General features: G+C 36.9%; 1 protein-coding gene across 1 annotated transcript in view; it reads left to right on the forward strand.

Moving 5' to 3' along the window:
* The window catches only part of DNAH8 (dynein axonemal heavy chain 8), a 131,726-nt gene that overhangs the window by 14,674 nt on the left and 95,038 nt on the right, over window positions 1–22,014 (forward strand). The window contains 13 exon segments of the mRNA XM_009640728.1: window positions 45–144; window positions 2,317–2,436; window positions 5,708–5,843; window positions 6,821–7,008; window positions 7,930–8,010; window positions 10,038–10,154; window positions 11,363–11,482; window positions 12,279–12,411; window positions 13,459–13,574; window positions 14,505–14,615; window positions 15,916–15,993; window positions 18,635–18,830; window positions 20,223–20,419. Coding sequence (XP_009639023.1) covers window positions 45–144; window positions 2,317–2,436; window positions 5,708–5,843; window positions 6,821–7,008; window positions 7,930–8,010; window positions 10,038–10,154; window positions 11,363–11,482; window positions 12,279–12,411; window positions 13,459–13,574; window positions 14,505–14,615; window positions 15,916–15,993; window positions 18,635–18,830; window positions 20,223–20,419 — 1,693 coding nt within the window.

The raw sequence follows: 22,014 nt of genomic DNA on the forward strand, positions 1-22,014 counted from the left end.
TTGTGTTTTAGAAATATCATTTTGAGTACTCATTTTTAACACAGGTTTCAAAGTCTGAGAATGCCATGTCTTCAAGAAGAAACAGTACATACAGTCGGTTGTATTCTTCAACATTATGTAGAAGAACTTGAAGCTACTAAAAAGGTATTTCATTTCTTTGCAATAAATTTTAAACATCATGTTAAAATAAGATCAAATATTTTAATATGAATAACTTTTATTCTGCCTATTTCACTAACTGACTGTCAATGATCAATTTATCGTATTTCTGTTTTCCTGTTACAGAGAACAGACCTGAGTGTGTAGACAAATATGATATATGTGCTCTTGCAGGCAAATGTGTCATCACAATTTTACTTTTTAACCAAAATATTTTTTGTTATTCTTCCATGAATTAAAGGGGGAAAAAAAAGTAGGTTCTTTACTGGCTGTATGTCACTTGCATATACCTTTCTGGTTTTTTATTATATGAGGCTTCTACAGTTAACTTGATTTATTCATGGGTATTATCTAATGCTGTGACAGTATAAAATAGATATAAAATGTAGGTAAATTGCATTTATGCTCATTATAGGGTAATTTTCCATTATTTGTGTAGTATACCATGACTGTAGCATAAGTGAGAATTAACTTGTCACTTTACTTGAAACAGTTAGAGAATAATTAATCTAACCTGACTTTATATGTCTGCAAAATAAACGTCTGCATCCGAACTAGGCATCATACTCCCTTTCTACTCAAGAAAGAAATAAATATTCTGGAGTAAATTCATCTGATCTATTTTATGTGTTAACCTGAAGATTTAAATAATTCCCTTGAAATGGCTGTTTTTCTTCAGTGAGTATAAAGGGAATCTCAAAAACCAGAATACTGCAAGTATTTTTTTTAGAGAGATTTGCATTTTGTCAGATGAATGACACATGTTTACATGAGGAGCCAAGTGTCTGTAAACTCTGCACTTAATAGAAAATGATTTCTCCAAACAGTGACTTACAACTGCAGCTTAGCATAGCTGCTCTGAACCATCCTTTACAGTGTCCTTTCCCTATCTGCTCACTGTATGTAAGGCTTCCTGACCCTCTAATTACTGGCTTAATTTGAAGAACATATTTTCAGCAGCACTGCCTGCTTAAGAAATCACTGACCCCACGCAGGCTGCTTTTTCCCAGCCAAAAGAATAGATAACATTTTCTGAGAGGGTTTCATCATGTCATTTCCTCTCTTAAGTTCACTGTGAAGTTACCTGGGTTTCTTTTGCTGGCACTGTGCAGGAGACAGCCTAGGCATACAAAGACATGCCAGTACGTGAAGAGTGGTGTCTGCTTAAGCAGTACAGCTGTTTGTGTCATCACAGCATGAGTCTGCATGCCTAAACCTGGGTTAGATACAAATATTTCTTTCTCCTGTTGAAGAATCATTCTAAGTGTTTATTAGATATTAATGGATTGCTTTTTATCTTTGCTAAACAAGTTATTTCTAATAAAAAGTTGCCCCTGCTGCAATACTGGTTCTAAAGTGCTTGAATAATTTGTCGATACAAATTTGGTACGTGATAATTTTAGGCCAAAATTTTCTTGACTGTAATGTAGCCATTCAGTGAGCAGGCCCCCCCCCCCCCTTTTTTTTTTTTTCCCCCTCAGCATGGGCACAGGTAAAAGCATAGGCTGTGTACCCAGGAGTCTCTACATGCATATTAATGAGAAGTTAGAGAAAAGAGCATAGAATCACAGGTTATCCTGAGTTGGAAGGGACCCACAAGAATAATTGACTCCAGCTCCTGAAATATTAGCTCTTAGTCAGGTGTATGTGTCTGAAGAACAATGGTGACACTCCTGTTCAGGTAAAACCTCTCAGTTAACAGTATAGTTTAGGCCTTTCCTGAGGGCAGTTCCCAAGCAAAGGAGGAAAAGCCCCAACAAGAGTTCTCGCAACACTTGTTTACAGAGTTTTCTGTGTAAACCACAGCAGGTGGTTCCAAAGTTACACAGCTGTACTGGTCAGGCTTGGCCTTGAATACCGGCTGCTCAGCTCCTAGGTTTGCAGTGCCTTTTGGTGTACTCAGGGCTCTGTCATAAGTAAGCACAGCTAAGAAACAGCATGAGAGAATGAAGACAGGAGACCTACCAACAGCGGTATCAATGTCTGCATCTCAGAAGAGTAGCGAGTGGGGAAAGCAATACATTTTTCTTTAAATGACTCCATATAAGTTTAATCTGTGTGGGAGAAGGAAGAAATTGTGGTGCCAGAGGAAAAACAGTTCAACATTTCAACAGATTACTTAATCCATGTGTTTAATTATATTGTTTTTATCTATAGCTTTACCAAATTCAGAAAGATGACCCTCCTCTTGCTCGAAACATGCCACCTGTTGCAGGAAAGATACTGTGGGTGAGACAGCTATTCAGGAGGATAAATGAACCAATTAACTATTTCTATGTAAGTTGATGTGAGGGAAAAATCAGGTGTTTTGTGTAACAGTGAACTGACTGACTCCAGTAGAGTGACCATAATGTTTCTGGCTATGATGATGTTACTTCTAATATACTAGACAGCCTGTTTGTTTGTATGTGAATATGTAGTTAAAAAAATATGCTCTGCAGAAACCACAATTGTAGACCCAAGATGTAGCGTTTCTTTGACTTACCACTGAGCTAGAACCCCAAGCTGGAAATATGCACTGGATTGTTAATATGTCTGTCTTCATATTGCCCAAAGGAATATTTCACTGTTCCAGCCAGTGGTGTTTTTCTTCTTTTTGTAATGGAGTAGACCGGGGTTTGTACATAAGACTCATGTCCTGTATTTTAACAGACCACACACCTCTTCTGTTCCTCTAGCCCCATAGGGTTTTCTATGGAGAATCATCTCTCTTTACTGAGCAGCTGCTAGGATGTGCTGGTTTTGGCTGGGATGGAGTTAATTTTCTCCATAGTAGCTAATATGGGGCTATGTTTTGGATTTGTGCTGAAAGCAGTGTTGATAATACAGAGATGTTGTAGTTCCTAAAAAGAGCAGTGATTATGCAGCATCAAGGCCTTTTCTGCTTCTCACACCGCCCCACCAGCGAGTGGGTTGGGGGTGCACAAGAAGCTGGGAGGGGACACAGCCGGGACAGCTGACCCCAGCTGACCAAAGGGATATTCCAGACCATATGACATCATGTTCAGCATATAAAGCTGAGAGAAGAAGGAAGAGGGGGACGTTCGGAGTGATGGTGTTTGTCTTCCCAACTAATTGTTAGTGCAATGAAGCCCTGCTTTCCTGGAGCTGGCTGAACACCTGCCTGCCGATGGGAAGGCGTGAATTCCTTGCTTTGCTTTGCTTGTGTGCACGGCTTTTGCTTTACTTTTAAAACTGTCTTTATCTCAACCCACAAGTTTTCTCACTTTTCTGATTCTCTCCCCCATCTCACTGGGGGTGAGCAAGTGATGGCTGCGTGGTGCTTAGTTGCCGGTTTAGGTTAAACCACGACAGTCCTTTTTGGTGCCCAATGTGGGGCTCAAAGGGTTCAAGATAATGGCAGATTTGATTGGAACGTGCTAGATTGAATTTATAGCTGTTATTGTTGTTAGCTATTAACTGACATGCTGCTGTGCTTGCCATGGGGCTTGCTTGCCTTACTGTATATTAGACTCTAGCGCTCGTTTGTGGCTGCTTTTTGCTTTTGCTGCTTGCTGTACCGCTGCACTGCTTATCATCTTACCCTGCTGTGCCTGGGAACATTTTGATAACAGCCAGTGGCCATGCGCCTGGGCTGGCAGATGGCAAGGGCGTCGCTGCTGTTTCTGTGCTGCTGTGCTGGGTCAGGTTGGAACTCCAGTGCAAACTTGAGTCCAAGGGACTGTGACCTGTGGATGAGTCCCTGTGGGAGCAGGACACCCTGAAGTGTTTGTGGCCATGGATGAGCCTGCACCAGAGCAGGTACACCTTGAAGAATCTGTGGCTGTGGTTATGTCTGTGCCGCAGCAGTCTGAAGGGATTGTGGCCCAAGGATAAGTTCACACTGGAGAAGGTACACCTTGAAGCATCTGTGGCTGTGGATAAGTCCATGCTGCAGCAGGTACATCTCGAAGTATCTGTGGCTGTGAATAAGTCCATGCTGCAGCAGGTACACCTTGAAGCATCAGTGGCTGTGCGTGAGGTCATGCTGGAGCACCTCAAAGCCTGTGGTCGTGGATAAGCCCACGACAGAGCAGTCACACCCCCGGAGGGACTGCAGCCATGGGTAAAGCCATGTTGGAGCACGTGTACACCTGAAGAGACTGTGGCTCATAGATGAGGCTCCACTTGGAGCAGGTACAATCTCAAGGGAATGTGGGTAAGCCCAAGCTGGAGCAGGGGCAAGAGGAGGAGTTCACTGCAGTGTTAAACCCAATGGTCTGGTCCAAAGGGACCAGGATAGAGATTGTAATGGATATACCTTTAATTTGTTGTAGCCCATAATTTGAATTCCATGTTACAGAGGAATTACTATAGCAGGAACCACCTGAACCAATGGAGGACAAGCCTTACATGAAGCAGTGCAAGTGCAGCAGCAACCTGACTTGAGCTGGCTTTGGTGTCCAGTAGCTCCACGCAACACACCACCTCTTCTGTCCTGAGTGACCACCATAACAGATGGAGCCCAAAGTCATGGACTAAATAAGTGGACATTTGCGGACATTTTACAGATATTTTACAGGGGTTGTCCCTAAGTGAATGATGTCTGTGTATTATATTAAAGGATGGGAAGGGGGTGATCATTAATGAGGATGTATTGGGTAGTGCGCAACCTGCGCATGACGTAAATGGTATGGAGTAAGGGGTGGAGAATGTGTTGGGTTTGGGTTAAACCACAACACAGGAATAGCTTAAGGCATAAGAGTGGACTGCCTGACATCCTGAAATTTTCTGATGTGTATGTTCTGGTACCACTGAAAAAGCAGGTTTATTAAAGGACCCACACAATAGCAGCAGTACAGCAACTGAGAATCTGGTCACCAGTTTCACTGCAGGTGATACCTGAACTAGTCTGAAAACAGGGAATTCCATTTCTGAACTTAGCAGTTCTACATTTTCTGTACCACTAAACATACAGTTGAAAGTTGGTACCAGCCACATATGCTTTAACATTTATGGCGTTTAGGATTTTCTTCATATTGGATTTCCTTCCTTCATTGGAATAGACAGCATCTTGCTATACCAGGATCCGCTATACTAATAACATTTCCTGAAATGTTTGAGTGATTCTCCTACAAAGTATCTATGGTCTCCTGCCAAGTTAACTTCTATGGGAGAGAGGTTTTCACTTTCCTGTTTCCCTCAGACTGGTATAATGATCACCTAAATATGTTCCAAAGAAAACAGACATAAATATCATTGCTGATTAAACAAGGAATTATTTTTTTTTGAACAATTTTTAGTTACTGTTCAATTTTGAGTAGAACTGAGCATCTATTTCACTGGGAATTACAGGTGTTTATCAGAATACAGTGAAGTAATTGCTGTTACACGTGTTAAATATTTAGTATTTATTAGTTACGAGTTCTTCCTTTATCACCCTATAAATTTGAATCACAAATACTTTATATGTTTTTTAAGTACTCTGTAAGTATAATTTTTAATATTAACTTATTTAATGTATAGTCAATAGTTAAACTGGGGAAAACACAAATAGTATGGTTTTCTTTTGATATTATTTCAATTGGAATGTACTGTGTTTTAATAGAAAAAGTCAAATATCTTGAGAAGTCCAGAAGGTAAAGCAGTTGTTCGATTATACAACAGAACTGCCTGTGTACTGGTGGAATTCGAGGTAGTCTATCATAATGCATGGATGAAGGAAATTTCACAATTACAATATCGTAAGTAATTAAATATGCAATTGGATTTTTTAAACTGTTATTAAATGCTAAGTTAATACAAATCAAAGCAGATAATTTTTTAAGCCTCATTTACCCTTAAAATGTGCAAATTAATCATGATCCAATAAGCAGGCCCTTTGTCCCTTACCTTGAAACTTGGTTTTGATGCAGAGGATTGCAGATTTGGTGCACTGTTTGACAGATGACTGGAAACAGTAGTGAAACAAATTCAAGGCACAAAGTTCATTTTTTTAAATTAAAATTCTTTATGTATACCATTTAATAATTCTTCCTGTTTTCTTTCCTCTATAATAATTTATACAGTTGTATTATCCCAGTCCTTCTCAGAGCAAGTATTACTTGATGTCTCGAAAAAAATGCTTTATAATCAAGCTTTATGATTCAAGCTTAATCTTAAAGATTAAATGGGAGTAGAAGTTTAAAAAAAAATAATTGAGTAGATTTTTCATGTAAATTGTAGACACTCTGTGGGCTTCCAAAGTAGTAGTGGGTCTATAAGAATAAAATCTTGTTATCACACAGCCAAGAGAGGGGTTTGTGTTGCTTTTATTTTGTTTTGGATTTTTGCAATATCCCTATGTAAGCATTCATCCTCTGGGTTACAAATTCCTGTAAGATACTGAGCATCTCATAGAAGTGTTGTGTTTCCAGGTGCTTAGAAAATGAATTTGATAATTTTCTAACTTGAGTAAAAAAAAAAAAACCCAAAAAACCATAAACCACAAATAAGACTGGATCTGATGCTTGTTTAGCTTATGAAGAGAAAGTTTATATATGGCAGAAAGCTAGTATGGTGAAAGTCAGTTGTATATTTTCTTTAACTGAAAATTTGAAGCTATTTCATGAGTAACCATACATATTTAATCACTATATAGTAATATTGGAAATCTGTGTTCCATAATAATTTATATAATGGCAACAATTGTCTTATAAACTGATATAAAATGTCTTTACAGCCTTACAAGCCACAATATTTGTGCGTCATCCTAAAACTGGGAAGTTCCTGGTTAATTTTGATCCTCAAATTCCAGAGATTATCCGCGAAACCAAATGTATGATCAAGTTGGGTCTGGAAGTACCGGAGCAAGCAAAAAAGATAGTAAAAATAGAAAATAATCTGAAATCAAACAAGTTGCGTTTAGAGGTAAACTTAAAAATTGTCATGATTGCTGTTTAAAAAAATAAAAAAGAACATCTGATTAACCATAGAAATTTTCCTATGTTAAATAAAGATTAAAGCAGCATATGAGATAGTTTAAGGTAAATTCGTGGAATGCACAGGTGGACATAGTTTATCTCATTTGAAAAACCTCTAACTGCTGTGTGGGCTAGTATATACTTAAATATAAGCATATATATTCCTCATACTCTGTGACATGTTAAATATATTCTGGTGATGAAATAATTAGAGCTATCCAAAATGCATTAATTTTCTGAAAATCAGTAAAACGCAGTTTTACAGAGGTTTTTGAGAAGCAAAGGTTGGAATTCTTCTGGATTAGAAGATAAGGTGAGCCACAAAAACATCAAGAATTCTGCAGGTTACCTGTCAGAGAAGTCAGATTTCTGGTATTGCTGCAGTATTTGCTGTTGTTGTAGTGTCTGGAGAAGCTTATGTTTTGAGGATGAGGTGTGCTGTACAAGATTTGTGTGTGTGTGTAAGGCATAAGACAAGAGGATATTTTAGAACTGAGGTTATATGTGACTTTAATTACCTAAAGCATACGATACTGAGTTTCAAGAGGGTATTGCAAGTTACAGACACTAAAGCTCAAGCTGTCTTTAGCTCTAGAGAAAGATGATACTTTGTCTGGCTTTGTGCATAAAGGCTAGGAATGTGTTGCATGATCTTCACTGTGTAACATGTACAGATTCATTACATTCCAGAAATGATGTACGTAGGTATGCAATGTCTGTGTAAAGTTCTACAGTTGTTTTCAAAAGTAGTCTTGTGCTGCTTTCCATGTTTTTTTCTGATGATTTGATTGTATAATGGGTTGTTTGCTTCAGTAAATAGAGCACTTAAAATACTCTTCTTGATACTACCCTTTCTAATAATTAACAGGGTCTTCTCCAATATTATGAAGATTTGTGTCAAGAAACACCAACGATTTTTGTAAATCTAATGGCACCAAAAATGAAAAAGGTTGGTATTGCTCAATGTACTTCAGTATACTTCAGAAGCAGTTAGAATAACTTAAGAATAGTTCATAATTTAAAAATATTTAGATGGAAGTATTGGGAACTTAATGAATTTTACTAAAACCTTTAAGACCAAAAATTTGCTCTTTGCGTCCCTCATACAGTGCTCAGATAACATGTAGAATAATCTTAGTGTCTACAAGATGTAAACCCAGTAGAACAAAGAATATGGACTTTGTGGGTCTATTTATCTACAAAAATCTCTGGCTTTGACATGGAAGTAAATTATCACTTCAGTTTTAGAGGTCTTCATGGGAAGTTGTGCTTTTCCTTTAGCTGAAATACTAAATGTCGTGATCCTTATCATTGCTTGGAGAGAATGATTAGCCTTCTGAATTGAGTCAGCCTCTTCAGTGATGTAGAAAGGTTATATACTACACTAAAGGTACAGTTTCATTGGAGATGCAGACTGACTATCCACAAGCCATTTTGTTTTGTCAGACACTTGTAAGTGTACATATGTGGTTGTTCTAAGTAGCTCTTCCTTCTTTGCTTGTAAATAATAACACCAGAAAGTTGCAGAGTTTGTGTAAGTTTGTGTGACTACATAGTTGGCATGTGCCGAAGTGTGAGAAACAAAAAACTTGTCCTTGCTCTCTTAAGAGTTAAATAATGAAAGACAAAGAGATAAAGTTGTGATAGTAGTCTTGACTTTAGCGATACTACTGTAAATGTGATCATATAATAGCTGGAATCATAAACATCCGTAAACAAGTGGCAAAAGAGAATGATGAGTATTGTACAAACAACAGAAGATGAAAATGCTTTTTGAAGAAGGGAGAGGAGTTTTCAGTGCATAGGAAGAAGAGAGGAAAGCACAAATCCAAAGATGGAATGAATGAGCAAATCTAATTTATGGCTACATTGGTGCCATAATTTGCCAGCAACTCATGTAGAGTCTTAATCTGTTTCTAGATTGGCTATGTTTGTTACCTGCAATAGTACCATCCCAGCACTGTGGAGTTAAAAATATTCCCTGAAAACTTATATTAAAGTGATAGCAATTGCTGTATTTGCAAATAGCTGTGTGTCTGAGCTGAGTTCACTGGTTTTTCTGTGATATAGACATAGCAAAAAGAAGCATTAGGATGAAGAGAGTGGGTGAGGTCCAGGCAGTGACTTGATAAATGGTAAAATGAAAGAGCAGATCTATTTAAAATTAAGTATGACTGGAATTAGTTCAAAGTTTCTTAGCAATTAAGCAAAATTAAATTTCTGACACTTCAAGGATGATAAGGTTGGCAAAAATTAAAACTGTAGTGGGTGTATACTGGGAAATCAGTCAGAATATTTGGAGCACTGGGCAAAAATTTCAGGGAACTCTGTGAGAGAGTCTGGAAAGGTTGATTTTCCTAGCCTGGCATGAGTTTAAGGCTTCCTTTTCCTCAGAGTTCCATCTCTTTTGAAGGTACAGGATCTGCAGTGAAGGAAGGACATTGGTGTAGATCGTACAGTGACAGGGAAATGAGGATTTTTAAAATTAGCATTGAGGCTATAACAAAATTTGGAGAGGATCAGTGTGATTCAAAAAGGGATGAATGAAAACTGTTGTTAGATAGATACATGAGGTTGAAAGACAAGTAATTGTGCTGTTGAGGGTGGTCAAGATATATGTTAAAGGACAAATTGTAAGAGCAATAGTGGACTTGATTTTAATTTCAGGAAGTAGTGGGAACCACTGTCCAGGAGAGCAGGAAGGGGAAAACCTTTGCTGAGGATGTGCACTTGACACTTGTTGGCAGAGGCTGTAGTATGCATTACCCGCCCCTTCCCCAATATTGCATAAATTTATTTGATGTTTTCCTTGAAAACTTGCAACCTTCCTTGCAAAACTTAGATACCACTCTTCCTTTCATCAGTGACATGAATGATTCCAATAATAATGACATTTGTTTTAAATTATTGTGTTTGGGGGTGGTTTTTTGTTTTGTTTTTTATTATTAATCTATAAAATTGTATTTTTATGCTTAGATGGAAGCTGTGTTGAGGCAAGGACTTACCATGTTGACTTGGTCATCTGTGACACTGGAAAGTTTCTTTCAAGAAGCTGATCAAGTTCTGTATTTATTTAAACAGTTTTTGAAAAAGGTATATATGTGATCACTATATAAATGACACTGCAGTTTAGAGAAATTATTTCCAGTACACTGCTCTCCATACTGGAAATGAATCTGTGCTTATTTTTGTACCACTTGAAAAACACATAAATTTTGTTTGCTTATTAAATATGCTCTTTTTTTTAAGAATTATATACTCAGTGATTCACCCCCCTTATTACCCTCAAGTGCTTGATCTTTGCTTCTGTTCTTGCAGTAGAATATATTTCCACTTGTCCTCAGATTCTGTGACTACCACTCTGATTTTCAGAGTCAATCCCTGCTTCTCTTTCAGTGCTTGTCCATGAGTGCAGTTCCATACAAGATACCTCCATATAAACACTGTCCAGTTGAGAACTTTTTAGCATTAACTGTATTCACAGCAGGCACGCTATGAAACTGTCTCCAATTTGTGCAGTCCATAAAATACTGAAGGGGAGCATGATTTTCCCCCACAGTTCTTTTCATGCTGACTGAGTCTGTGCTTTTTTCCCCTCTTAGTGTTTGCCACATAATTTCTGAATTCTTTTGATTCCATTAACATGCTTGAGGACCTGTATTCGTTCTTTTTCTTCTCAAGACTTTACCTCAATAGTCAGATCATCCTTCTGGCTTGATGGCTGAACTGTATGGCTATGATGTCTCCTACCAATATCATAAATTGCATCTCCTGTGGTAGGAGATTCTTAGTCACGGGTGGGTATATCCACTTCTTTTTCTGTATGGCAGAAAAACATAATTATGATCAAGTGCTCTGCCGCTGAAACCCAAAGCTGAAAAAAAGATTGGCTATGTAAGAAATTAACAGTTCTCTGAGCCTGAGTATATCTGAAATAACCATGTCTTTTGTAGATACGCTCTACTTCCTTAAATATGCCCATTGTGTGGCTATATTTAGCCATTGTAAATATCCCCTAAGTCACCATAATTCAAGAGGCATTGCTGTGCTTCCTTTCTTCTCTGCTTCTCTCATCTTGAGGTCTTTTGTGTTGATGCTTTTACCCCTGGGTTTTTTTTTCTGTTATGATTCACTTTCTTAGAGGATTTTCTACTATGTAAGGGTCTTGCATTTTCACTGCGTAGAGAAATACAATTTGTATTCTTCTGTAAAACATTGTATACCTGTTAGAACACTCTAAAGTAGAATATATTATGCTTTAAAGATAAATGCACGGTATTAATATGACTTTTTCTTTTTAGGTTACTGATTTAAGTGAAGTGCGGATTGATTTAATACTAAAGGAAATATCAAATACTCTTTTAATTGTTTTACCAGTAGACGGTCCCACCACAGTAGAGAATATGTTGACCAGCAATGAGGTGTGTGCCACTTTACATCCTCGAACTTGAATTCTTGAGCGTGCTAGAAACAATGCCATAGTAAATTAATACAAAACTAGAAAAGCATTCTTCTCATGGTAGAAATACAGAACTTCTTTTTAAATTAAAATAGTTTGGTTAAAATATTTTATATGAAGATAAATTGGTTCATAGGCATTTGAGATACTTAAGCTGTAGTATTTCATAGATAACTTTAATTATGAGGCAGTTAAATAAATAAGATGAGCTTTGTTTGGGTTTTGTTGGGTTTTTTTGGTTTGGTGTTTTGGTTTTTGGTGGGTTTTTTGTGATACCAGGACAGATTTTCCAAACTATTTCCTTTTTTTTTTTTTTTAAAGGAGAAGGCAAAAAGTACTTTGCAACAAGTATATTTGAGAATTTGAAAGTTCTCTTGATTCCAAATGAGGCTAAAATGTATTTAGTTAGTTATTTAGTGCAAATAAATAAAATTGTTAAGGACAATTTAGAGAGTATTTGAGTAATATCAGATTCAGACTGTAACCTCCCTTCAATATTCAGTGTTTTCTGCTAGCCCTTAAAAATACCATTGTATTTCAAAAATGGAAATCTTTTAAAAAGAGTTTAAAATATAACAAGGTTTTTATAATTATGAATAAAGATTTTGGGTTTGGTTTCTCAGTTTTCCTTTAGAAATATTGCTGCTCAGTCTGAAGAATGCAATATTCAGGGAAATGTTTTGGCTCTGCATGAAGAGGAACAGTAACAAGACAATCAGTGATACTAAGATAATTAAATTAATATTTTTATTTAACAGACTTACACTAAAGAACGTGCTGAATTATTGAACCACAAAAGCATGCACATTGAAGATGCTGTTAAAGAACTAATATCTGTATTTGAAAAGAATTACGAAATTAAATCTTCTAAGAAAACCTCAGAAAAACCAGGTAGATAGAAATTTTTATTGAAATAATCAACTGTCTCTGGTTCTGTATGTTTAGCTAGTACATATCAAAATTGAATTATTTTAGCTCATTTTCTTCAGACTGGTCTCTCCCACTACAGTTGCATCTGTGTCACAGTTCTGCATTCATTTACCAGTGCTAAACTAAACCACTGGCCTATGGGATACAGAGGTAATTCAGTATTGGTGGGATTTCTAGAATTGAACTCTGTCCTTCTGTTTAGATTACCAAGGTATTTGCTCTAGAGGAAGAATGTCATGGTTCTACTTCTCTTAGTCACTCATGATAACTTTTTTTTTTCTTCCATGAGTGAAATACAGCGTTCCTCTCTTCTCAGCTAGGTCAGGTATTTGGTAGTGTCCCTCTCTTTGTGACTTTTCTGCCACAGTAGAATTGTATCTTAAACACCAGTGCTTTCCTGTCGGGTCAGTTTAAATTAATACAGTCAATTGCCTATCAACGGCTAGTGTATGAGGCTCATAGCTGATCAATATGGCTGGTTCCTACTCTTCTGGGGTGTGTTAAAAAGATTTTAGGAGGTCCTATACCATTATAGGAGAAATAGCTTATAGCTGGAGGAAAATATTCTAGCTTAAGGAAAAAGTTGTTTTGATGCTTAATCAGTAATGGAGCTCCTTTCCTTACATAGGATTTTTTCTTTCTGGGTTCAGTTTCCTCCAGATATGGAGGCATGGGCAGGGTCAATACTCTAGGTAGTTCGCTGCAATCAGAAAAACCTGATTAAAAGATACTTCTCTGTATTTTCTTAAACTGTTTATACTGATTAGGGGTTTGGTTTGTTTGGGGGTTTTTTTGGCCATTTTCAGCTTATAGGCTGGGCTCTTAATCAGATTCCTGGTGTGAAAAAAAAAAAAAAATAATGGTGTGAAATAAAACAAATTAGCTGATCCAGCTACTACTAAAATAAAAAGCAATATTGTTTTGCCTGTAAAGAGGGGGGACAGCATGCTTCAAAGCAGAACACAATGTTCAGTTAACAAAAATAAATGTTTTTTTTTAAATTCACAGTAAAAGAAAAACGTATAATGTTTGGAAATAATGAAGAGGAGAGAGAAAAGAATACTTCTGCAGCTTTTCATGGTGGTAGTAGCAAGGGCAATGATAAAGAAGATGAGTTTAAAAAGGTATTCCAGAAAAGGGAATTTCTTTCAGTCCGATCAGATTAGTAAACCGTATCTTGAGTTTTGTTATCTGGATATCTGTGTTACAGAAAGACATCACATAAAGAATATCAAATGTCATGTAAAAATGATGAAATAGCTTCCCTACAAAGTGAGTTTAAGATGTATTCTAGCTTTCAAAAGTATATTCTATGTTGTTCCAGTTATCACCTTTATTAAATAAATTCTCCATATGTGGGTGGTAAGTGTAAATGTTTGGAGAGGATATTGTGCCTAAGCTGTAACACAGGTTTGCTTTCTTGGGTGGTCAGAAACATTCATCCTTTCTATTCTCCTCTCCCAACTTCACCGAGAAAGATCACCTTCCTTTGTACTTTTTCCTTGAAGAATGCAGTCCCTTCATATGCAGCAGAGAAGGGAAGTGGAAGCAGAGAACAAAGACTCTCAAGCTTGCAAACACAAATGCAATGATGTTACAAGATTGAGTTCCGTTGTTTTGTGCTAGTGGTCATTACATGTTGCTGTATTTTTATGTTCTTCTTAATGCAGTACAGTTGGATTTTACTGTATTTGTCTCTTGTTTGAAAAGGGTACATATGCACTAATATTCTTGGATAATTCACAGTGTTTGGTTTTTAATAAGGAGAGCTTTTCTGAAGGAGTTTGAGACTTCAGCCAGATTTCGGTATTCTGTCTCAGAATAAGACAAACTGAGTTTCTTCAGATAATATATAATCTTTTTCACGCAGCTTTTACTTATTTACTTACTTACAAGCTTTTTTTGTCCCCACTTCTCCCCTTGTGTTTCTTATGTAGCTTACAGCATAAATTACTTCAGACAAGAACTAATACGTTTGACTTAAACCTTTTGAAATAATCTTCAGGTTCCTGTCTGAATGAAATGCTAAATAATGTATGTTTTATTTATTACAGAAATGTAAAGAGGTGGTTGCCTATTTCAGCCACCAGCTGCTAGACAGCCTCCAGAAAGCCACCCGACTGTCTTTGGATAGTCTTAAAAAAAGAATATTTGTTTCAAAGTAAGTGGCAAATGAAAGATTCCTTCAATAGTATTATCAGAACAAAGTTATTTCTGTGTTAATATAAATGATACATGCACACATTATCACTAGTCAAACAGTTCTAGATCTCTTGGCCTTTTCAGCACAAGCAAAACCTGGAGAACATTCACTTTTTGTTGCAGTGATGCTTTGTGCCCACACTTTTATGCTTTAATTCTTTATGTTGCTAGTTGTAGTCTATGCACTTTGTTTTGTGCAGAAAATTAACTTTATTTCTACTGTTGTTTCCCCTCTGCCTGCAATGTGCCCATGTTCATCTCATTTCAGATTATTTCTGCAAGCATGGCTACGCACTCAGAGTTGTTTCCCATGGGTTAAAGGTCATCCACGCACTCTTTATGAATTCTATATGATAATGGCAAAATCCATACAATTTTATCATTCTCCTATATTCAGTATGATTTTGATAGGTTCTTCTCTGCTTGAACAGGCGTGCACTTCAGAGACAGAATTGCTTCAGTATAATATATTGTATTTTGAAAGCCTACTTAGAATTTTATTAAGAGAATTTATTTTAAGCAGGTAAAGTTGATGTTGTTTTGTCATTAATGCATGTTGAAGCTTGAGTTACTTCTTTTTTTTTTTTCCTGAAGACATTTTTCGTAGAAAATGTATTGAAATCCTGATCTTTTTGAAGTCAATAGGAATTTATTTGGGTGTGTCCTTATGCTTTTCTACGGGGTTGTATTGTTGAATCATCCCTTGTCTGGTCGTCATGTCATAGCATTTAGAAATTGTACTTTGCACTTTGCTTTTAGTTTTAGTTTTGAGTGTGTTTAGGTCATGAATTTATCATTTTGCACTAGCTGGTCATCTTTGAAACTTTTTTTCCTGTTCTGTTGAATGTTTTTATAAAATGTAACGAGGCAACTTTTATTCTTTACAGGTTGTTGCACGAAATGGTCAGTAAAACCTCCTTACGCTCCACTCAAAGCATTAGCAGAGCTCCATCATTCTTCAATTGAGATATTAAAATCCAGAATCAGAAAATATTCTGGATAAAAAATTGTGAAAGCAATGCCTAGATCTAAGGTTACCTCTGTCTGAATGATGAGCTCTGGCTATTCTCTTTACCCTTTAAACAAGAAACTTCTGTAAATTTTGTCAAGTAGTTCATAAGTTTATGTGAAAATTCTCCATGAGGGTTTGCCCAGAAAAGGTAGCTCAAAATTATATCCCTAAGATAATTTGAGGGGGTTTCATGGTGAAGCATGACAAGTTTCAAAATTATTTTCAGCAAAACGACATTTGGGAGAACAAAGTTTTCTGCTCATCCAAGCAAATCTGAAGAGGTACCTTCTTTTCTAAAAGCGGAAGTACACCTTGCTATTCCCAATGTGGTAAGTTATGTGTCGTGTAAGTAAGGTAAAATACACTGTCTTACAGTTATCTCTGCATTTGCCCAAGCGCAGGATGTGGGCACACTTCTACTGAACCAGCATCTGTCCCCAAGGAGAGCAGCTGGTCAGGCCTTTCAGTGCTCTGAGAGCACTGATGAAATGTGCTCACAATCCCAGTGTTCCCGGTTTCTCTCTTAAAGGTACTTGCAGAACCTGGCCTTCTATTGTTCTTGTGTGTTTCAGCAATTATATTGCAATCTGTTTATCAGTGTTCTTTGGAGAATGATTACAGTTCTTCTTCATGTGTAGCAGTTGCAATTCTGGTATAGATTTTTCATGTTTGGTTTTTTTCTCATTTTAACTGTTTTGTTCCTTCTGTGATTTAAATCCCTTGTTGAATAAAAATAATGAACTTTATCTTTGCTCAGTTTGGCTTTAGTCATCTCAGTAGGAAGTAAGATGACCAGAAGAAGGAACACTGAACAAAAATGTGAAGATTCAAAACCAAGAAAAGAGCTGTAGGTTTCTGTGTATGGAGAACAAAAAGATAGCTTGATTGCAAAGAACTAATAAATGCATTTATTTTCCTTTTGTAGAGTAAGATAACTCTGTGTCAGCAATATGTATGGTATTTTATTTTATATACGAGAAAGTAACTTAATATTATTTAATTGTCTTACAAAGATTAAAAGTTTTATATTCATGAAATTACAATGAAAAAAAAGGTTATGTTCTAAGGTGATATTCCTTTGACATTGAACCTGTGTTCATGTTGGCGTTGGGTTGTACATCCACACTGTGTGTGTACACATGATATATAAGGTCTGTCAAAGTGTAGAATTTTTACATTCTTGATATTTATATAAGCATAAAGCCCCAAGCTCCACCCACTGCAAAGGGAAGTGCATCTTTCTTTTTTTTTCTAGTCCTCTGAAAGGCTTGGATGATCCAGGGTAGTAATCAAGTAATGCTGGCTAAAATAGCACTTTGCTAATGCTAATAGGATTCTGTGAAGTCCTTGCTTTTATGAATACAACTGCTCAATCTGTGAAATTGATCTATAAAACATCAGAGTCACTTTTAAGCAGTTTATATCCCAGTTCTGAACACTCCTGTGGGTGATTTCATCATTTCAAAATAATGGCTTGCATGTGAAAGCTGTAAGATGATGTTCTAAGGGCTAGATTTGAGGATTGAGCGTACCCCGAGAGTTATCCTTCTTCTGAAGTTTAACAAGAAATGCTGTTTTTCCTATTCTTTCCTGGATCACTCTCAGGTAGGTTCTTCCTCCTGCTCAGTATTTCTGAGGAGCTGATGTGTGCCTTTACTGCACTTTATCCTACATAGAATTATTTTCAAACAAGGACGGGGCAAAGTCATGAATAACACTATTGCTGCCAACACAGTTGAAAAAGTTTCGGGATTGGGATTTTATAGCTGTTTGCATACTACTAAATAAAACAGGCTAGAGGCTGGTTTTGACCTCAAAGTGACCTGACCTGAGGTGGTGTGTATCCACAGTAGTAAACGCTTTTCTTCCTGAATCCAGGAATTTGCATTCAAGCTGTGCATTAGGAACACCCCCTGTCATGCATTATGCACCACACTGTACCTGATTTTTTTTTTTTTTTTCCCTTGGGAGAGTGCTTTTTTGCGTCATCCCAAACTATGCTAATGGAGCACAGTAGGATTGATACAGTGTGGATGATGGCAGACCAGAGCCTGTGTTTTGACCCTATTCTGTTTGCTAGTTGTTCTTGATTCAGATCAAGAATCCTTGTTTTCCTTCCAGTTCTTTTTATCATGTACTCTGGTAGTTCAATATGAGTTCTCTTCCTCTTCTGAGTCGGGTATTAGATTGCTCTCAGAATTATTATACAAAATTCTTGCCAAATATACAAGTTGAGATCTCCAGGGCTACTGCATGGAGGTCATGAATTTACTAAACACTGTGCTCTTGCAAAAGTTTTTGAGGTAATGCTACCTTTGGGATAACACACACACACACCCCCACACCCCCCCCCCCCTTCAGTATTTGTTCAACTAGGACCTTTGACACTTTGATCCAGGTGATTTTATTTTCCTGGAATTACCCACGGTGTGAATATACATATAGATAAGCACTTAGAAGGAGAGTTTATATATCTGTAAATCTTTAAAATGAGCTGTCGATACATATTTTTATGCCATCCTTCTTACAATTCTCTCTCACAGAATTTAGGATCCAGTGGTTAAGAGCAACAGAGAGGAGGATCTTGGCCTGTAGTTTTTAATGCTTTATGATTCCAGAATGCAGGAAACAAGGCTTGTAATGCATTCCCACATACTATAAAAAATCATTATAAAAATGCTGTTTAAAATGTTGTAAAAATTTTAAAAATAATTGTAAAAAACCCCAATAAATCTATCCACTTACACACTTGCTTGTCATTTTGCCCACAGTATGACTGTGCAAAAAGACACTAGGCTAGTACAGTATGCTTCATTTCTTAGAGGCAATTCTGAGCCAGACAAACTCTTAAAGTTAAGTTTTCCATCTTTTCTTCTGGGGTGACTTCCACAATGCTCTGAGTGGAGTAAAACTGAGGGCTTAGAAGATCAGTTGCATTTATTTCAACAGTTTTTCAACTGTTTTAAATAGGTAATGATTCCTGGTTTAGACGATATACAGCAAGCCATCAATCGCATGATTCAGTTAATACTGGAAGTCAGTCGTGGAGTTGCTCAGTGGGGACAGAAACATTTGCAAAAATCTAGTTTAAGAGCAGAATCAGGCACACAGCAAGTATCTCCAGCAGGCTTTGGATCACCAGGAAAAATAACCAAAAAGGGGGAAAGTAAGTAGGTTTCTCTTTTTTAACTTATTTCAACTTTTTACTATCATAAGAATGCCATATATAAATATTTGTCAAAAAGCTCGGTTTTCTTCAAAGAGGCCAGCTGTAGATTATCTTGAATGTACTTGTTGAGTTTATTTTTAAGTAATTAGCTGTATTTTTCAGAAACAGCTTTTCAGGCTTATGTGTTAGAACTGTGAGAAACAATAAACAAAACAATCTTAAACAAATTGCTAGATTCTGAATCTTTTATTTTATCTGAGGCAAAGTAAGCTTGGTAATTTATCTTACTTACTATGGAATGTAGCCATAAAGATATAGTTGAAAGCAGAAACAATGATTGTAGGCTAGCTCTCACTGGAATACTGAGGTAGAACAAAAGCTAGTTTAATAATTAGATTTCAGTAAAGATTTTAATTGCTGTCTATATTCCTAGAATGGAGTATAAAACATTTCAAGTGCTTGTTCCTGTGACTATTCAGACTATAGATAGACCTGCATCCATTTTGGATACTTTTTTCCTTAACATTATTTCTAAGCATCTCTCCATCTGCTTTGCAAGCATCCACAAAAGCCCAAATGTATTTTTACCATCTGGTTCTCTTAGCTGCTTGGCTGAGCCAGTGATCTGCAATAGAGTTGTATCTTTGTTGTGATTCCTTTGGAAAACCTTTAATGCCTTGCAGAGTTTTTCTTTTTGACAGTCCTGAGCTGGGACTTTATTCTTCTGCTCATGTGCTTTGTATGATTTTAACTTCTTTAATGGGCTTCAGACAGGGTGGCAGGAGACTATCCTCAGGGATAATGCTAATATCAAATGCTACCTCCTGGAGGTTATCATCATTAAACTCACCTGAATTTTGTCTTCTCAAGACAAGTGCAGCTCCAAAACATGACAAATTTTATTTGTGCACTCATTAATATGTAACTTGGCAAAGTTTAGCTTCTCTTTTGAAACATCTAAATACAATAACAAGAAGTTAGTTATTTGAAGCATGTTAAGAGTTCAAGAAACAGTTTTAACGGGTCTATACAATTAAAAACCTTTAATTATATTAATTTTAAAATATATAAAATAACACAGAATGTCTATGAGGCCTTGTCATGTTCTAGTTACAATTAAATTACAGTGGAAAAAATGAAATTTTTTAATTAAGAGGATTATTTTCTTTCCATTTGGCAACATTCACTCTAGATTGAATTTGTTGTAGCTGTATAGAGCTGGCCTGGACTAGCACTTGGTACTTTCATATTAAGCAGATAGGCAGCTGAAGAAGGATTTTTAGCCTTACTGAACAGCATCATTGCTTAACTTGGCATGCATAGGTTTAGAAGAGAACTCTAACCAAACTTTTCATGGTTCATTCATTTACATATAATTTTATTTTACAGAAGGAATTGAAGATGTTGTGCTTGTCAGAAAGCTAAAGAATTTTTACTCAGGTGTTGCAGAACATGAAGATATTTCTAAATTAGTTGTGCTCCTCTCTTCTGCTGTGAATTCTCTAAGAGAAGTAGCTAGTGAAGTTCTGCAGGACTTTCAGAAATATAAGGTGCTGTGGACAGAAGATAGAGATGCCAAAGTTCAGGTGAGTTTAAAGATGATTACCTACAGGACTGTTCTTCATCAGTCCTATCTTTTGAAATCAGAAAAAGATCAGAAAATAAAATCAAGAAAAAAGATGTAGAAACCACATTAACAGCTGAAATTCTTGTTTTGTCTTTCAGTAGTAATAGCAGTATACTTCCCAAGCAGAAGTAATAGCACGCTACCTACTTTTTGTGTTGGGGTGTGGCTTTTCCTGCTTCTGTGCCATTCTATATACTGATAAACTGGTCCTAATTTGTTAATTGCTTTAATTATTGTTTGTGGAACTCTGGATTTTAGGCCACAAGAAACTACCCCAGTCTGATATGATGTATAGCATTATCCATAGAAATTCCTAGAGCATCATTGCTGATAATTGTGCACTTTTCTTTATCGAAAGCATTCGTTTTGAGTATAATGCATACTTTTACTCACCACCCTTCCTGCAGTTATTTTAGGAGGTGAGTTCTGCAGTCTCTATTCTAGGAAGACTCCTCTATTCAATTCTTTGTTCTTTGAACACGAAGTTGAATCCTCAAGTGTGGTAGAAAAATTTAGTGTCTACTACAGCAAGAAAAAGTTAGATTCCAGGAATTGGAGGTCTCTGGGGCTTCTGCTTCAGAATATTTCATACTGTCCTGCTACAATAGAGTTTTAATTTAGTGTTTGAATTTAGAGATTCAGTAGAAGAAATTTGGCTTCTATAGCTACTTTATTTAACCTTGGCTTAATTGAGTATTCTATTCTTTTCTATTTAATAAACCACATTATATATTGTCATGGTTTAACCCGGCTGGCAACTAAGCACCACGCAGCCGCTCGCTCACCCCCCCCCCCCCGCCTCCGCCCCTTATAAGAGAATATACAGAATATATATAAAACAAGTGATGCACAATGCAATTGCTCACCACCCGCTGACCGATGCCCAGCCCGTCCTGAGCAGCAATCACGCCCCCCGAGCCGCGATCACACAGCCCGAGCTGCGATCACTCTGCCCGTGACCGACCAACCAACCAACCCCCCCGAGCATGACGTTCTATGGTCTGGAATAGCCCTTTGGTCAGTTTGGGTTGGCTGTCCTGGCTGTTCCCCCTCCCAGCTTGTTATGCACCTGGCCGAGCAGGAGAAGCTCAAAAAGTCCTTGAGTAGTCTGAGCACTACTGAGCAACAACTAAAAACATCGGTGTGTTATCAACATTCTTGTAGTACTAAATCCAAAACACAGCACTATGCTGGCTACTAGGAAGAAAATTAACTCTATCCCAGCTGAAACCAGGACATATATACATAGATCTGTGAATATTGCATCACTTTGTTTTACTACAGGAGCACTGGTATCTTTTGAGTGCCACAATGCAAGCTGTGAAGTTTATATTGGCTAAAACCCCCCACTTTATGTGCAAAGCTGAGACTTTACTGTTAGTCTAATTAAAATTTTCAGTCTAATCAATTAAATATTATTAGTTTGATCTAGTTACTAATGAAGAAAAGAATACAGCTGCAAAGAAAGCCTCAATAATAATGCAGTTAAATTTTATATGCACACGCCCTAGTTTCTACATGGTTTCTTTAGCACTATGCTAACCCTTCCACTGC

This window comes from Egretta garzetta, unplaced genomic scaffold, assembly GCF_000687185.1.
Source record: "Egretta garzetta isolate BGI_Z169 unplaced genomic scaffold, ASM68718v1 scaffold200, whole genome shotgun sequence".
Classification (NCBI taxonomy): Eukaryota; Metazoa; Chordata; class Aves; order Pelecaniformes; family Ardeidae; genus Egretta; species Egretta garzetta.